Source organism: Martes martes, assembly GCF_963455335.1.
Source record: "Martes martes genome assembly, chromosome: 14".
NCBI lineage: Eukaryota > Metazoa > Chordata > Mammalia > Carnivora > Mustelidae > Martes > Martes martes.
The window spans coordinates 33,572,166-33,591,162 of record NC_137902.1 but is presented as its reverse complement, the minus strand read 5'-3'; the positions used below and the strand labels follow the sequence as shown (position 1 = coordinate 33,591,162).

At 42.6% G+C, this 18,997-nt stretch overlaps 1 protein-coding gene across 1 annotated transcript in view; it reads right to left on the bottom strand.

Moving 5' to 3' along the window:
• MYOF (myoferlin) overlaps window positions 1-18,997 on the bottom strand; it is a 156,140-nt gene that overhangs the window by 69,725 nt on the left and 67,418 nt on the right. The window contains exons 12-19 of the mRNA XM_080822325.1: window positions 18,720-18,846; window positions 17,299-17,402; window positions 15,092-15,160; window positions 14,946-14,989; window positions 12,245-12,327; window positions 10,184-10,222; window positions 6,775-6,899; window positions 5,512-5,628 (exon numbers count right to left, since the gene is read on the bottom strand). Of these exons, the coding sequence (XP_080678451.1) occupies window positions 5,512-5,628; window positions 6,775-6,899; window positions 10,184-10,222; window positions 12,245-12,327; window positions 14,946-14,989; window positions 15,092-15,160; window positions 17,299-17,402; window positions 18,720-18,846 (708 nt within the window). The remainder of the gene's footprint in view (window positions 1-5,511; window positions 5,629-6,774; window positions 6,900-10,183; window positions 10,223-12,244; window positions 12,328-14,945; window positions 14,990-15,091; window positions 15,161-17,298; window positions 17,403-18,719; window positions 18,847-18,997) is intronic.

The window sequence follows — 18,997 nt, the reverse complement described above, 5'->3', positions numbered from 1 at the left end:
GTGACAGATTGGGCCCGGCTGCATCTCTCAAAGGATCTCTTGACTGGGGCAACAGGAGGTGGCACAGCTCGGGGCTCTTTGGCAACCAAGTAGGAAAAATTCACTCTCCCTCTGTGCTCCTCCTTTACTGTCAGAGGACTACCACACTCTCGACACTACACAGACGTGCAGGGGATTTTCCCACACCAGGCAATTCTGCGACACCAGCTGGGCGTCCTACAACTTAACTCAATCCTGACACTATCTACCTGAGGACACATTAAGGGCTCAGTCCCACAAGACTGCCCCTCCCCTAACTTTAGATGCCAGTCGAAAGTCCTGGTTCTGAGCTGTCGGCTATAAGGTGGAGGGTCCCATGACTTCCTCCTCGGGTTTGATTACCTGGCTAGAACAGCTCACAAAACTCAGGAAAACAGTTTGTTTACTGTTTACTAGTTTATCATAAAAGGATATGATAAAGGTTACAGATGGACGTCCAACGGAAAAGCTGTGTTGGGCAAGGTATGTGGAAGGGACAAGAGGTCTTGGGCACAACACTCTCCCAACACCTGTATGTGTTCACCAACCCAGAAGCTCTCTGAATCCTGTATTTTGGGGATTTCTACGGAGGCTTCATCACATAAGTATGATCAATCATTAGCTCAACTTCTAGCCCCTCTCTTGAGAACGGGAGATGGAGCAGAAAGTTCCAAGCTTCGAATCACGGCTTGGTCTTTCTCAAGAGTAGCCTCAATCTAGGAGCCCATGAATCACCTCATTAGAACAAAAGACTCTCGTACTACCCAGGAAATCCCAAGAGATTTAGGAACTCAGTGTCAGGAACCACGGCCAAAGAGCAAATACTAGTACTATTATCTTACGGCAAGGAAGTTGCCCTCTTCAATGCTACCAGAAGCTTCATTACTTGCGTATGACCCAGAACACAGGATTTTTGAAAATGGGGAAAGGGTCAGGATCAACCTTCTAGACTGACGGCTTTCATTACTCCTCCCGGCGCTCATGCAAATCTGCTCATCTCACCCTCTTACAAGGCTCCTGGTCCCCTGAACTGTGGCTAAGTCTTCAGAATCTCAGGTCCTCTCCTGTTTTTTTAATGTTACTGGGGTTTTGGTGTAGAGATTTCATTTCTGATTTTATTAAATTTATGACATAAGCCATTTTTCTGTCTGGGCTTAATTCTTTGGATCAAAGAAAACTGTTTTCTATTTCAGTTTTTAAAAAGCTGTTCTCTTACATGATTGACATATACTGTGGACACTATATATTGTTGACTTTTTGTTTTTGGTTTGGTTTTCGTTTTTGTTTTTGGCTTTTATTTTTACTAAATTTATGACCTATGCTTTTTTGTATGTGTTGAATCATTTGGAGTAAAAAATCTAATTGGGTTTTGTATTCTAGTTGCCATATTCTGTTGAGTCTCTTCCTATCCCTCCTCCTTCTCCCACCTCCACTATGAGTGCTTAAAATAAAAAGAAGGATCATGGACTTAAACTGTGTTCTTGTGACAGAACACAGCAAAAGAGGCACTGTATTTGCCAAGAACCCATGACAGCATTTCTGCCTAAGCCCAAGTTCCAGCTGGCATCCTCAAGAGCTGATCTGTAATGACTCAAGTCCAGAACCACCCATGCCATACCAGGTATCTCCATGGAGGCTTTTGGGTGGTTTCTAGCCATTTTCTTTCATGATCCTCACAGTAAATGGCATGTAAGCTGCTCCATTTTATCATCCACCCTCTCTTTTATCCCCCACACCCCCATTTCCTAGATTTGTTCTTAAGATCTTTTACAATTCCTGGGTTTCCGAGTTGATCATCATCAACTGTGGGGTGGAGAGAAAGACTCTGACCAGAACCTTACTGACTGGGGGAACCTGTTGCTTTTGGCTCTGTGTCTTTTTTAATGAGTAAAATGAGTAAAAAGCCAAAAGAAAATGAGTTTACATTGCATGATCCTGCAGCATGCACTTCATCTACAGACACTTCCTGATTTATGACCTATTCTCCAGAAGTAAGACTTGAAAAGTCAGCGTAAGTCCAGAACTCAAGGTCTTCAATGGTCCCCTTTTGCTACTGTGCTATGGCGGATTTATCATTTGCAAGGATGATGTTCCTGAGATCAGAGCAAGCCCTAAAATTCAAGAGCATCACAGTATTTTATCATTACCTCCATGGAATGTAACAAAGTAACTGAAAACATGGGGGGGCAGTGAGGACGGACTCCTTCAGACCTAAGTAAGAGTTGCACACCAGTGTCAGGAACAGAGAAGCACCTAGACTCAATCTCAGGGATGTGCTGGGTGGCTGGCTAGGTGCACTCACCAGCACTTGCCTTTCTGCAGAGCTGATTCAAATCCTCGCCTCAGCAAAATCACTCCTGACTACACATCAGAAACTTTGGGATAACTCGAGAGTAGTCAAAATCATTAATGTTAACTCTAAGAATGGCACTGTGGCACCATTGATATTTTAAGTCACAAATGGTATTATTTATGTGTCTGTACATCAGTGGCGATAGGTAGAGGGATAAGGAGAAAAGTGATGGAGAGAGACTTGATAATTTCTCAAAGACTTATCTCCCAAGAGTTAATGTAATAACCTGTCCTTTATAGCCACTTGTTTAGGAGGCTGATAAACAAAATAAAAATCTGCCCTAAATTTTTTATAAGGTACATTAATAAAAACTGGGAAAACTAGGTCTTAAAAATTCTAGGCAGTTTCCGATTCTAAAAGTAAAGAGATGAGTTCACATTCAAGGCAGACCACTGCTTTGCTTTAGGAAAACTGCTTGGATAGACCTTTGACTATAATATAAAACGAATACCTACCAGGGTTCTTTCACAACTTAAACAACCTAAATTCAACTGTCCTATTTGGTAACATGAAATGTGAAGCATATGTTTTGGCCAGGACTATGTTCTAATCTGTGCTCATGTAAGGGGAGAAGCATTATTTTCCCTGTGTGAAGTTAGACTGATGCCCTGTGGCTTGCTGGTGGTTGTGTAAGTTCCTTCCTGAGCCTGAGGGTTGCAGACAGAGGTAGCCTAGGAAAGGATGTGTGGCACAATCTTCTCTTTCAGGGGAAGCCAAAGGCACTGCATTAAAATCTGTGTGGCTCATGAATGGACTACCAATGTTCTAAACATGCCAGGACTGAAACATCCAGAATATACTGCTTTGGACTCTAACCTCCTAATATTGTCTTCTTGGGAGTCAATGAACAAGGCCACAGTGCTCTGGGGTGGTGGGGATAGGGCGGATGGGGAGCAGGGAGGGAGAGTTTCCTCTAAAGGGAGAGGATATTTTCTGGGTCATTCATCCTGAAAGGCACTAATCTCATAACAGGCAGATAAAAGACTGCTACAAGGAAGAAGAAAGCTTTGTTTGGATGGGAACTCTTGGCAGTTGGACATGGACCCTGAGGTGGCCATGTGTACAGGGTCGTGTTAGGGGTAGGGACCGATGGGGAGCTGAGTCCTGCCGCAAGGAAGCAGGCTGAAGAGAGACAGGGAGCCCAACTGTGAGAGACCCAGAGAGCGGGCGTGAGCCCAGAGGCTTTGAGATGAGGCACCTTTAGCAGCTCCTTCAAGTTTTTCATTTCACTGTGTATCCCTGCTCTTGTCCCAGACTGAAGGTAAAAGCTTTTCTAAAGCTGCAGTTTCGTTTCCGATGTAATGTGGGGAAATAAGAGAAGGGTCTATCCCGTGCTTGGAATGGAGGGAAAGGGGAGAGAAGCAGCCGGAAGAAGCTTGTTGGGTGTGAGGGGGTGGGATCCAGCAAGGAGTGGCCTTGGGCAGAGGGGCACCAGTGAGCCGGCCAAAATTCAAATTTGACCAAAATTTTGACCAAAATCTGACCAAAAATTCAAATTTCTGGAACAGGTAAGCATCAACCTGGGATTCTCAGAAATAGATGGGGGAAGATGTGGTACACATATACAAAATGGAATATTATTTAGCCACGAAAAAGGAAATTTTGTCACTTGTGACAACACGGATGGATGCTGAGGGCATTATGCTAAGTGAAATAAGTCAGAAAGACAAAGACAAATACTGTGTGATATCATGTGTATGTGGAATCTGAAAAAGTCAAACTCATAAAAACAGAGTAGAAGGGTGGTTACCAGGGGTTGGGAGAGTTGGAAGATGTTGGTCAATGTGTATAAACTTGCAGTTAGAAGAGAAATAAATTCTGGAGATCTAATGCAGAGCACAGTGATTATAGTCAGTGATACTGTATTACATACTTCAAAGTTGCTCAGAGACTGTATCTGGAATGTTCCCACCGCCACCATGGAAAGAAATTACAATTATGTGATGTGATGGACATGTTGACTAATACATCCAGTAGTAATCATATTGCTAGTATATAAATAAACCACATCAACACACTGGGCACCTTCAACTTATACAGTGCTATGTGTTAATTGTTTTTTGAAATTAAAAAATAAAAATATAAAAAACTAGCATAATTTATTTTTAAAACCCATAATAATGGTATACGATGTGTTGGAAGTCATTTCGTGAGCAACAGAGACAGGGCTAATTTAATACTGAGCTATCCACCCCACATGTTAACAAATCTGTACTGTAGATATAAATTAATAGACCAGGAAAAATGGGGCATTTAACAATTTCATGATAATAATATTCTTTTGATATTTGTGGCCTTGAGTTAATAACACGGACAAAGTTACTAGGAAAAAAAATACATCTGTAGCTCTCTACCATATGGATCATGGGGGTTACACATAAGTTGTTTCCCCAGAGGGGAAAGAGATGATTAAAAAAGAAGAAGAACAAGAAGAAGAAATGGTTGGGAAGATGGATTTGGAAGACTTCCTGTCTTCACGGAAGAGTGGGGCTCTGAGCTGCTGTAATGTGGGCATTAATATAAACACTCCCTCACTGGACGCCTGGGTGGCTCAGTTGGTTAAGCAACTGCCTTCGGCTCAGGTCATGGTCCCAGAGTCCTGGGATCGAGTCCCACATCTGGCTCCCAGCTCCATGGGGAGTCTGCTTCTCCCTCTGACCTCCCCTCTCATGCTCTCTCTCACTCTGTCTCTCTCACAAAATAAATAAATAAAAATCTTAAAAACAAAACAAAACAAAACACTCCCTCACATGCTGGGATCCTGAGATACGCCTCCTTCTGAAAGTGGTAATTATTAGCAGTGGCACCTATGCCACTTGAGTTGGCTCTTACGGCCACCTCCCCATGAACACACAATCCCAATTGGTAAACAGGCCATTCAGTTTTGGGGTATCATCACTCTTGCCAGATTTTGGTAGGGTATTAACAGCACAAAAGATGAAGCAAGTCTCATCACCCCCATGGGGCCGTTTTAGATAGATCAAGAGGGCATTAAATAGATCAAGAAGTCCTTGTTATGACTCATGTCTCTCTCTAACTCTGTCACAGCTGACCCTTCCGTTCCTGGAGGTCCCCACGAGCCACCAATCCTCTAACATACCCTTTTCCATTCCAAGCATCATCCACAATCCAACAATTACCTCCACAACCAGCAGGTCATCATTTGAAATGGGCTCCAACTTTTTGTCGGGTGGTGTCTTTTCAAGAAAAGTGCTTAATTCAACCAAGATTCTGCCTCTGTAGGCAACTCCTTCCCCCTGAAAGGCAACAACACAGGATTATTCCTCTAGGTGTGAACACCAGCAAAAAGAACTCCTTCTCTAGTCAGACTCAGCCTGCTACAACTGTGTTTCCTTCCCATGGCCCTAACCTCTAAAATCAGTCAGTCAGTAGCTCTCTCAGTTGGATTCAGGTCTTTGGTATCTGAAAGAAAAGTCAATGACTTGAGGAAGGATCCCAAGGAGAGTCAGGGGAGCCAGGGCCGAAAGGGATCTTAGCCATGACGGAGGTCAGAGGCTTTCAAGCCATGCTCTGAATCCTGAAGGGGTTTCAGAAGGCCGGGGTGGGAGTGGAAGGTACTCAAAGTCCCCCTCACCCTACTTTAGTAGAGTGGCTCTGAGTTTATCTGCGTCAACTTGGCTCCTTCTCTCCTCTTTTCAGGAAGGAAAGGCTGCCATGTTGGCAGCCAGGGCAAGCCTCAGAGTAGCCAGGAAATGAAAGAGGAAGATGTTCTGGGTGTGGCTGAGCGTGAGGATGCAGAGCGGATACTTCCTCCACACCTAGCAGTGCTGGCAATACAACTTTCTGGAGAGGAAAGGGAAGGCTTTCACCGCCACAGCCAGTCCTTTAGCCCTGCCCCTCAAGGTTTTCTCTCTACCACAGTCCCTTTCTTGGGCCTTCAGAGCTGACTCTAAGACATTACTTCTAGTGTGCTGGAAAGAGCATTTCCCATCTCTGGGCCTCTGTATCCTCATCCATAAAATGAAGGTGTTGGATTGGATCTGGCATGGTGAATGGTTTCTTCAGGCATGTCACCTCCAATCATGTGGTACATTCCTAGAACACAGTAGTGAACAGAATTCTGAGGCAACACATTTGCTTCGTAGGAAAGAGCCAGCACTGATCACGGACATCTGCCTTAAGTGCAGGGCCAGGGGAACGGCCATGCTGTGCATTCGTCATTGCCAAATTAGATGGTCTCCAGGATCTTCTCCTAACCTTGCATTCAAAGATTTGAGGAACGTGGGACATCTGTCCTTTGACCCCTGATCAGTCGCATATCAGGTCTATTTGTGTATGTGTATGTATGAGTCCCCTAGATAGGAGACTTAATTATAACCATTATAAGAAAGAATCACATTAATCAGTGTTCATTAATAACAAGCCTTAATTGAGAAACTCACCTTTCCATTATTTAGCTCATCATAGGGGTCTGGGAATCCTGTGTACTCTCTGGGGCTTCCATAAAGGTTCAGGTAACAAGGTCCAAATGTTGGAACAAAGCCCACTTCTGTTTCTCCTGTATTCACTGAGGGATAACATCATTATTAGACTCGAGGTTTTTAACACTCAATCTATTGAAATAAATATTAGTTATTAGTTAGCTGAGTGAGAGTATTTTCCTCTAATTTGTGAGTTAGTTGTATTAGCACAAATTATAAGCACTTGGGAGACTTGCCGTATTTCCCTTTCCTTATTGCTATAAAACATTAAATAAAGAACATTTTTGGGGTAGTTCAGGTAAAATTATTATAGAAAAATACTGCTAGTCAAATGAAAGAACAGTAAGACTTACAAGTTGATCTTCACATTTTTTGCAAGTTTATAAGTGGCACTGTATTAAATGTGTCATTGGTGATTGGGATAAAAGATCATACTGTTTGGGGAAGTCACTTAACTGATGTATAACGGGTTAACTCTATTTGTTCCCAAAAAATGCCACTTAGTCTAAAGTAGCTAGTATAAATAAGGCACTTACTATTAAAAATACAAGACATTTAAGTTTGTCATACATAACAATGAACTGTCTGCCTATGGCTATGACATATGATATTTATAAGCAACATAAAGTTCCCATTCATAACATTCTCTGATGAGCACCCAATATGCTCCAATTTCTGCTACTTTGTCTTACTTAGCAAGACTGCTCCCCAGTGTAATGAGGGGAACTGAGGGCAAAGTAAAGAAATAGTGGAGTCAAAGGGAGATGGTGGGTGAAGTCAGGGAAATGTAAGGGCTGCCTCCAACCACCTGAATGCCCCCATATGGAAGCAGGATGAACTTGTTTCCAAAACAAAGCTAAAGACCACTGATAGGTGCTGCAAGGATGCATTCTTTGTTTCACTCAATATAAGGAAGATCTTTCTATGAATTAGATCTGCCAAACAATGGGAGAGATTGCACTGGGGACAGAGGAAATGTTGAGGCCAAGACTTTCAGGATTATCATCAAGACAATTCCCCTATGGATGAGAAATTAACTACCTCACCTCTATGGCCCTTTCCAACTCTATGCTTAAATGAAAGGGAGAAAGGTAAATGTGGAGTGACAGGTGAACGGAAGGCCCATTAATGAACAGTTGACAAAACTGTATATAAGTGCATTTCTTTTTTTTCCTTTAATTTGAGGCTCTTCTACATGTGTAAATGGGCTTGGGCACTTTTAAGATGAGGTAGGAACCACGCACCTCAGCATGAAATTAGTTGAACGGCAATCTCAGTGAAGAAAGCAAGAGAAAAGAAAAATTTTAATTAAGATGTAGGAAAATGATAACTGACAGCCTAGGAGTGAGATTTGGTAACACCCTAGGGGGCCGTATTTCACGCCTGTCTGCCAATTTCTTGTGAAACCCAAATAGGGACCAAGGATTTTTCCAACAGAGATTTCTCTGGATCGTGCTACCACGTTACCAAATGAGGATGAAATAAATGACTATTGTATCTGGACATATGAATTAGTTTGGTTTTATCTACTCTGCCATATGGAACATGACAAAGTTGACTAATTTTTTATTAATAAGCAGAGTTTAGATTTCTTTCCTTGTGCTAGAATATCTGTTGTGAGAAACTAAAACAGAGGACTAAAGTGGAGATCCATAATGAGAAAAGGCAGTCACTTCCAGAAGTTGAATCACAGAATGTTCAAGAAAGAATGGACATTAAAACTCTTGTACCACAGTCCCGCCACATTATGGATGGGCAAATTGAAGCCACTGAAGTGACATGATTTGTCAAAGATCCCTCAAGATGACAGATTTAAGCCCAGATCTTGAGTTTCACAGTTCAAACAAGGGTGCCTTCCAGTACATCGCCCATCCCTCTGGTGGAGCCCCACCCCACCCCCAGCCAGTCTGCATGGGTGACGACTTATGTTGTTTGTCATGAGTATTTGTTTTTCATTAAAAATTTCCAGGGATGGAGACACACGTTGTCAATAATGATCTCCTGCATGTTATTATGATATCAATCGCTTAATTCGTTGTGTCCAGGCAACTCTCTCTTCAGGTATTTTAACCCTTTGACTTGTTGGTTATGTAGTAACATGGAGAGCCTTCCGTCTATGTGTTCACACCTCAGAACTGTCTCCTGAGAAAGCCGATAGTCTCACAAGCTAAGTCTCTTCCTGTCCCCAAACCTTCCTAACCCACTTTATGCACAACTGTCACATCAAACTTCCAATGAACAAAAATTCCTTAGCCTGGCCATCAACCTTTTCCTCCGACCCGCTTTTCAAACAATATTTTCCATACTTTGTTCACCTCTCCGAGGTCCCTTTGCATTTTCAATTTCAATAAAGTATCACTTTATATTTTAATTTTTGAACTTCAACATAGCTATTTGTTTTGGACAACATTATAAATTCCTTTGGTGGGTAGGGAAGGATTCAAACGTATTTTATTTTGATTCCCTAAACACTGAGGACTGGTTCTACCATGGGGAGCTACCACATAAATATTCTTTATTGGCTGAACAAATGCATGAAGGAATGAAGTGTTACCAAATCTGCCGAGTTCATTATAAACCTCAGGACTACTGAATGTTCATATAAAGTCTGATGATGAGATAATAAGATGGGTTTTTAAAAAATAAATATGAATGGGGCATCACGCCAATAACACAAAGGCAGACAGTAACGCTTTAAATGTGCAAAACTTTCTCACTTCTAGTATCTCTTTTCCCTCTCACCATGATCCTGGGTAATTAGCATGGCAGGAATTACCACATTTACAAACTTCTGTAAACCTAAGAGTCCTCACGTATTTGAGGAACCATAATTATAGGAGTTGTGATGGTCAAAGGTGAGACCACTGAGCAAACTTGCAAAGAATGGCCAGTGCTGTACAAACCAAAAGACACGTCACGATCCCCCCAATTTGGAAGATGAAGACCTTCGAGGTACAATTGTTCCACATCTTCCAACCAGAGATCCATGGTCAAAGTGAGGAGCATGTACTGCACACATTCTGAACAACTGATTTAGTGCCCCGTATCTCTACCTATTGAACATAAACAATGGCAGACACGGTTCTCTCTCACAAACGATTATTTACAGTGACACCAAATAGGCCGGTATGCATCTAGGTGAAAACGTGAGATGGTAGCAAAGCCTGATGAGCGTGTTTGTGTTAAGCTCAGCCACACGCAGGACAAGCACACAACACAAGTACAAAAATTAATACTCCAGCAAAACTATTTTTGAGACAGCAAAATGTCAAAAAAAAGAAAGTTTAAAGACAGTCAATTGATACATTCTTAGTAAGACAACACTGAATAGGAAAATCTAGAAGAAATAGGAAAATCACAAAGCATAAACCTGTATACGATGCAGCCCCAGATCCCGAAGATGAGAAATCTATATAGTAAAAATATGACTGGTTAAACAACAAGAGAAACATGGGCATTATAACAGACACATCCAACAAGTTAATTAAATCTAGCGTAGGTGAGTGGTTTAGCAACACCAGAAAAACCCCAAATTCAGACCCAAGTGACATGACCCTTCTGTAATTTATGCAAAACTCATCAGTGAAATGCAAAATGGCTCAAACCTTTGGGACAACTGGCAGAATCTCCACACATTAAATAACTCAAATCTCTCCAGCCCTATGGGAAGGGTGAGTTCCTCGCCACCGAAAGAGGCCTGGTGAAGTCACCAACATTTCGTGTTTTTCATAAAAGATGCACTTGTCTTGTGTCTGACCGAATTGGGACCAAGGCCAGAAAATCCAAGTTAATTTAGTCTGAGGCTTCCCAGGTAAGGGCTTATAGTTTAATACATTATTTGTTTCTTTTTGGGGGGGTTAGGGGGGAACGCCTGCTGCCTTTTGTTATTTTGAGAGCTTTACTAGACTGTCTTCAGGGCCTGCAAGGAGACAGAAGGCCTCAGAGACAAGGCTGAAGCCTGCATGTAGCAATTTCTGGTTTTTAGTGCTTTTGGATGTTCCTGCCGTATCACTAAGAAAAATGCTTATACAAAAACGCCTTGAATAATTACCTCCAAGTAATTATTGAATGACTTCTTGCCAATGATAAACAGATTTAACTCATTTTGACTCTGCCCACCCACATAATTTTGGTATGATTTTTTAAGTACTCTATTGGTTACCATTATGATTTAAACTAGCCTTTCTGTCTGGATTCCTTACTTGATAAAGAAGAGGCTACCAGCAGGCTACCCTTCCTCCTCTCCCCTTCCCTCCTCCATTTCTAATCTCTGTCTTCTGTATTTTTACATCAGAATGGGCAATAACATTAATATTCTGTTCAGAGCTTTGGCTTTAGGGTAAAATAAAGAAATACAAAAATAATTAGTAGTGCCAACAGTATAGCCACCATACAAATAATGTCTCTGGAGAGGAAAGAGTTGTGATTACAATTCTTTTGTTATAGCTCCAGTCCTATGGTCCCCTTCGCCACTCAGCAGAGGATGTACAGATGCGATCTTTCTTATCTTTTAACATTTGGCTAAAATAATGGCTACATGTGACTATATTTATATCTGAACCATATCTTTTTTTTTCTTGGGATTTCTAATTGCTTTTTTTCTTCTTGAGAGAGGAAATCTCTATTTTCTTCATATCTCTAATATCTTCCAGGTTCTTATTCATGCTATATATTGCTTGGATTAATATATATTTAAAGAACCTATAAAAGTTCCCTCTTAAACAAAATGAGGATGAGAGGAAACCCGAATTTCTCAAGACAATATTTTGTCTTGGATTCTCTCACATAATTTACTCAATATGTTTACTATGTTGGCGATTATAAGAATTTTTGTTAGTTTTGTTTTGGTAACAAAAAATCAGCTGTTGCGATTATTGATATGTTAACATTACATTTGTCTTCCTCTTACCGTCTTCATTTTTTTCTCCTTCATTTCCTATTACAATTTCTGGTATATGCACAGAATCCTTTAATGCCAGGTGTAAGCAAATGGAGAACAACGAAAAGAAAAGTGCATTCATTATCCACGCTTGTCCGCAAAGTGGAGATTATATGGTTCATTGCTACCTGACATCCTTGTTCCTGCCGAAGCAGTCAGTAGAGAAGGAAGTATTCTTTTACATTTGGGTGGACTGGGGTCAATGCCTCTCTAAAAAATAGGGTGCTAGCACTCTGCATTGACACTCAAAAATTTACAAAAGAGCTATTGGGAATTGTTTTTGGATGGGAGCAAGAAAACAAGGTCTTCAAACTGTTAGTTGCCTCAGTTATCGACTACTAATTAACTGTTCTGGTCATCACCCAAACAGTTCACTAGGCTCATCACCTTTGGCTTTTAAGAAACCAAGTCCATTGCCAAGTGGCTACTCCAGTTCATTCTGCTTCAGAAATTCTGCACCCTGTCTTGTCTCAGCTCTGCTGAGTGACTCACCTTCCACTTCCCCACCAGAGGCAGCAATCTTCGAGAGGTGTAGGTATGTTGTTCCAACGACATCATTTTTAGTAAGACGGTCCCTGTGTGAAAGAACAGGTGAAGGCCTCTATCCAGGAATATATACCCTCACTTCAACAACAATCAGGTGGAGCTGGAAAAGTCCCTAGACCTCAGAAATCGTCCTGTCCCGTGGGCCTCAAGCTCTATTGTACGTTAAGAAGCACCTGGAAACCCCAGCTCTCCTCTCCTCTCCAAGCTTTGGGTTTAATAAAGGCAGGAGTGGAGAACAGGAATCTGCATTTACACAAGCATATATTGCAACTGATTCTGATACAGATGGCCCTCCAACCACCCACCGAGAAACATGAATCGGGCAAGTCATTCCAGCTATGGAAACTAAGGTTTGTACACAGAGGTCAAGGGATTTTCCTCTAGCCACTCGACACAGTTGCCATAAAATGAATGAATCAGGGTGCCTGGCTGGTTCAGTTGGTTAAGCGTCTGCCTTTGGCTCAGGTCATGATCCCAGGGTCCTGGGATCGAGTCCCACATCGGGTTCCGTGCTCGGTGGGAAGCCTGCTTCCCCTCTCCCACTCCCCCTGCTTGTTTCCCTCTCTCATTGTCTGTCAAATGAATAAATAAAATCTTTGAAAAAAATTTAAAAATTAAAAAAAAACCTCTACAAAAATGAATCAATTACATGCACATTATATAACAAGTGTAATATCACATCACAGAGGATAAGTGCACGTATCTTATTTTATCATGTTCACACGAATTACTCGGATGGTTTAATGACTACAACGGTCTATATCTAAGGGTCCTTCAGAGGGAGAAAATCTCTTTCTAATTCAAGCACCGACTGTGTAACAGAGGCTGGGCAGCGGAGGGCAGCTGCTTCCCTAGAACCTAAATCTTATCTGTGTAGTAGAGACAAGTATTCCTGCTACAAGTACACAACTGTATTCACCTTTCCACGGATATCATAGTTTGCAAGGCTAACGCATGAAGTGCTTTCTGGCTGGGCAAAAGGTAGGTATAAAAAAATAAGGTTTCTATTAATAACATCTCTCTGCTTAATTCATCCTTTTCTTTATTCTGTATAATGGGATACCCACTCTGAAATCAAAGACCCTTTGGAAGAGAGGAAAGATTCAGTATTTGGGGGAAAGGTTATACTACAGTGTAATATTATTATACTGTATTATAGGAATATCCCATGTTCCTTATGCTATTATACAATGTATAGTATAATGAGATTATAGAAAGTGACTAACAAAAGACTGTGCATGAGAAAAAATTATTATTTAAGGATATTAAGCCACATGCATGGGTCCTGAGTCTTTTCTGTTCTTCCAAAAGGATCTAGACTACATTTAAAGAATTCTTAGCTTCCTGTCAGTTGTGCAAATACCCTGCAGGATATGTAACCCAAGATTTGGATCCAAGGATTCCTTAAACAGGGCCTCTCTATGCCTCCTAGTCCACACTATCGCTTCGGAGAGGGCAGACTAGTTCAGAAGGTGACCACGTGTGTAGCGACCACAAGCATGGCTCAATGCTGGGATGGCTTGATCCACAATCAACTCACAGCAAAGCTAAGCCAGAGTCGTTACCTCAACTATACAGGCCCACACACACGTTCCTGAGCACTCCTGAGGCCCACGAGCACCTTCTGAATGTTGCCTGAAAATCTCAAGTGCTTAGATCAAGCTAATGCTCACCAGAAGGTTTTTTTTGGCTGAAAACCCCTCCACGACCCTCAATAAACGGTGATGCTAACAAAATGGGACTTCCTGCCCTCCTCCCAAAGTGCCCCATTGCCACGGTACCAAGAGGGTGCTAACACAAGAGCCAGATACGTCTTGCTAAAGGAAAAGCCCTGGACACAGGCAGACCAGATGGGGGCCCAACTCTGTCTCTAACCATCTTGGTGACTGAGCGAGTCACCTGACCTCTCAGGGCCTTGGTATCTTTATCTGTAAAATGAACGAACCGTAGTCTTCAACCCACAGTGTTACTAACTAATTGGGATACTGCAGTTAAAGCACGTGGCACAGCACTGAGTAGTGCTCCAAAATGGAAACCAATGCCAGAAGAAACACTGGTGATGAGCAGGAGGATGGTATTTGCCACTTCCCCTCTCAAGAAGGTAAGGACTGCAGGCTGAATGTCTCCTCCAACTAGAACATTACACAAGGATGTCCTTACTATGGTCGTCCTCACTAGGAGGATGGTCTAGTTAGAATTCCATCTGAATGTTTCAATGAATGTTCTTCGCATTCAATCAAATAGGTAGCTCTGTCTATTTTCCTTTCTAAACGTAACAGAATAGCTGATGGAATGTTCTGGTGCTTCTTCTCAGCAAATGGTTTGCTCCATTTCTGAAGTCTGTTTTGGACAGCCTAAAATGATATTTAAATCCTCGATTTCTTATCTTGGGGCATTTTCAGATCATTTCCCCTTTTGTTTATGAACAATTGAACCAAGATACACAAAGGTTTTCTGCAACAATACCATTATCAATTTTTTTTTTTTTTAAAGAAAAACACCCAATTCCAGGAGCAATTTATCACCTCCCTCTGGAAGAAAAAGAAACAGACTGAAAAGTAAGAGTCAGTCTACCTACAGTAATACTTCTCAACATCCAAACATTCAATTCTTTAGAGTTAGACACAAGTTTACTTTTTTAACTCACCAGTCATATATCGTTAGTTTTATTTTTTCACACACTGACGGAAACTGTTAAAAAGAAACAGAACAAAGCAGTTATTTCTCAGCTTATTCAGTAACTATTAAAGTGTGTAGTCTTACTTTTTCTGAAAGGAAAAAAAAAAGTCCAACCTTGATCTGAAGATTAACGACTTGGTTCCACTCGGGGTTTGCATTTTTCTCAATTATATTTGTGCAAACCTGTAAAATCAACAGAGCAGAACAGGAGGTAGTCACGAGTCTAATTTCCATAGATTCACAACCTAAGCATCCTAGATTAGGACTCAAAACAGTTTACTTCCCAGTTACATACTTAGTAGCCTGGTTGAAGCTTAATTCACTTCCAACTATTCGGTAAGTAGAACATGGCTTTAGTGTTAACCTTCGCTCCTTTTGTGCACTAAAAGTTAGTTTTCAATTGCCAGGTTTCTACCTTTGGATTAGCAAAACCATGCAAGAGTTAATGTTTCTTGAGCACTTTTTTTTTTTTTTTTTAAAGATTTTATTTGACAGAGAGAGACACAACAAGAGAGGGAACACAAGCAGGGGGAAAGGGAGAAGCAGGCTTTCTGCTGAGCAGGGAGCCCGATACAGGACTCGATCCCAAGAGCCTGGGATCATGACCCGAGCCGAAGGCAGAGGCTCAACGACTGAGTACCCCCCAGGCTCCCCTCTTGAGCACTTATTACAGACAAAGAAGCACTTCTTCGTTAGTGTGCGCACATGGGTCTTTTGATCCTGCCCACCAGCCCTGTTCCCCAAACCAGCTCCTGTCAAGACCAGTCAGCCACATCTCTCTCCCCCTCACATGCCTCACCCAATCTGCTAGTAAATCCTGACACCCCAGCTTCGTGCAGATGCTGATCCTCCCCACCCTGTCTTAGCTGACACCTGCCCTTGGCTCCTGTCTGATGCACGCGTCCTCTCCGGCCTCCTTGCGTTCATGGCACTCCCTGTGTAGCAGTCTCTGTGAGCTCTCCAAGCATGCTCAGACTGAAGTCCAGACCCTACTCTGGCTGATAAAACCCTGCCTGCCCATCTCTCCCCACCCCAAATATGACTTCATCTCTTTGATTCTCCTGGCTCGTTGCCCTACAGCCGCACTGTCACTCCAAATGTGTCTTTTCCTTGGGGACTTTACATCTTGCCCTTCTCTCTGCCTGGAAGTCCTCCCTGCCTCCCTTCCCCAGACCTCACATCATCCAGGCCTCTGCTCCAATGTTCCTTCCTCAAAGGTGTCCCAGCTGACAACCTAGCGAAAACCCACCGCTCCAACCCTTTGTAGCAATCACGTCTTGCCTCCCGCTCTGTTTTCTGCGTAGGACTGAGCACTATCTGCAATCATTAAACCCCTTGTCTGTTTGTTAACTGCTGTCCCTTCTACTACACAGGAAGCCCCAGGAAAGCAGTGACTGTCTTGTTGACTTCTCTAGCCCCAGCCTATGGGGCAGTGTTGGTATTTAGTAGGCTCCCAATAATTACTTCTCTAATTAATTAACCCTTATCACAATCCTATGACAGTATTATTATCCTGACATGTAGTTCAGGAAACTGACATTGAGAGGCTGAGGAATTTGCCTTAACTGCCTCTGGAGAGGGCTAAAGTCTGAATTTAAATCTCCCTCCAGAACTGAGGGCTTCTCCACCCCTCCCCCACCACCGACTCCCCTAGGAAATGACACCTGGTCCACAGGTGTGCAGTTTGTCAAACCTCGCTTTCATAACTAAATGGTTCAACTATATGGAAGATGCTACCTCTTCACCTATAGCTGTCTGTGATGCAGTGCTATTCTACTACAGAATCCCGCTCTCCCATCTTTGAGCATCTTTGTAGGTAAAAGTGCGGTTTACAGAAGTGCCTGCACAAGAGTCCCCTGGCTCTTCCCAGTGGACAGAGATGGGGCTCCCTTGCCTGCTGTCTGGTTTCGGCAGCTCACTGGGACCCTAGAAGTGAGAAACCTGAAGGGAGTGGGTGGTGGGCAGTGGAGGGCCATATCCTCCAATTATTTACTAGGGATCATTGTTGCCAGACAGGGAGCTCGCCTTAGATTAAAACAACGCTTGGACCTGACAAATAATCCAAATAATTCAGTGATAGTTTTCATGTTCTTTCCTGCCAAAGATCAAATGTTCTCACTGGAGACCTGTATACTTCCCACTCCAAAATAAACCTGCAGAGAAGTCTGCATGTTCCGACTCAGATAATCTATGTTCGTGCAGACTTCCCAAATCATCAGGGGGCTCCTTTAACAAAGAGTAAACAGGAATTCACTCCAAGGAAAGCATGGTGGTTTAAATATTTATTCCTAGAGGGGTCTGCGTTTAGATCGCATACAAACCTTTTTTCCAGCAAAGGAAACTTCTACAAAAGGGTCCACTAGGTTTTTTTTATCTGCATTGCCTCCAAATATTTCCTTTACCGTCTGTGAGAAGGCATCATCCACTAGAAAGCAACGTGTCACACAGCAGAAATTAAATTTGATTTTCTTAAAAGGATAGAAATCACTCAGCAAAATTAACGTTTTCCTCCAGTACAAGAAGACAGTTGCAACAAGAATTGTTCTCAAAAGTGGCAAGAGCTAAGAGCACTGTCCTGCGGAAATCTTGTCCTCTGAGCTGAGAAAGAAAGGTGTTCTCCCCACAAAGCAGAAACAAAATAAAACAAAACAAAAAACCCAAGAGCTCCTTGAAAATAAACCAGTAAATTATTGTATTGAAAATCAGTCACTTGTTGAGGGGAAAACTAGAATAAAAACAGTCCATCCAGATAGGGTAAGAGGCGATTAAAAAACTCAGCCTGGTTTCAACTGGGAAAAGGCGCTTTAGGTCAAAATGAAGTAAGCCTACTCTGATTTTTTCAGAGACATTCAGGGAACTCTGGCATCATCACAAATAACATAACCAGAAATAACGCATTTAAGCAACTATAAACAGCATATCTCTCTGTTTTAACAAACTCAGAAGTGAGCTGGAATCAACAAACAGGTTTGTATAATGTGAGGTTTAATGTATTTACTTCATTCAAGATATTCCTGAGGAGAGATGAGGGAAGCGTTACAGGGTGTTAAACAAGAGAGGGAGCGGGTTCCCAGAAAAAGGGGCAAATCCTGAAGAGATCCTGAAGAGACAGGGTGCTGCCTCCTGGGGCCTGGGGGAGGGGGCCCATGTCCCGAGGCCCAGCAGGAAGCAGACAGGCTGGGCAGGGCAGAAGGACGCTGGGTCCCTAGCAATGACACAGCAGCGTCTGGACCAGTCTCTGAGTAAAACCACCGTAACTGATTCTCTTAAATGCATCCAATCTCTTGGTATCTGTACCTCATAACAGAATATTAACAGATGACTAGTTATTGGCACTCAATGGCTCTTGGCTCAGCCATTTTTAAGAATTCCGTAACAAACACAAACACTCGTTGTTCCCCAAATTTCCTATTTTCCCTTGGGATGAAAGAAGTTGGAAGCGCTGCCTGCTGGCCTCTCCTCAGCGTCCTCCAGAATAAGGAGACGTACAACACCGAAGAGGGAAGAGACAAAGCAAGATGGGCCAAAGGCTTAATAAGGAACATGGATCAGTGACCAGCTGGCTGTCCCGTTAACCTGGCCAGGAAGCTTCCATGGGGCCAGAATAAAAGAAGAGAAGTCCGTGAAGGCCTTCGAAAAAAACGTATGACAGGCAGCACACATCACTCTTCGGACTATGACGTTGACACATGTGGTCATGCAGATAACCGGTCATCGGGGGGAGGGTGAAGTCCATACGTACTCTGGGGGATGTCCTCTGCTCGGTAGATCTTAAGCAAGAAGGTCACCCACCGGAGGGCGACGCCAGCAGGGAGTAACAAATTACTCTCCACGTCATCGCTGTCATTATCACGCTCTCGCTTCTCGCTCTGTTGGGGAGACATGATTACAAATGAGACACAGAGGAAAGCAGCAAACTGTTGCTTATAAAATGAAATTGACTGGAATTGTTTCCATTTTAATTTCCTGTGCTTCAGGCTTAAGAGTTCGGCCATCGATTTGACCTTGAAATTGGTCTGT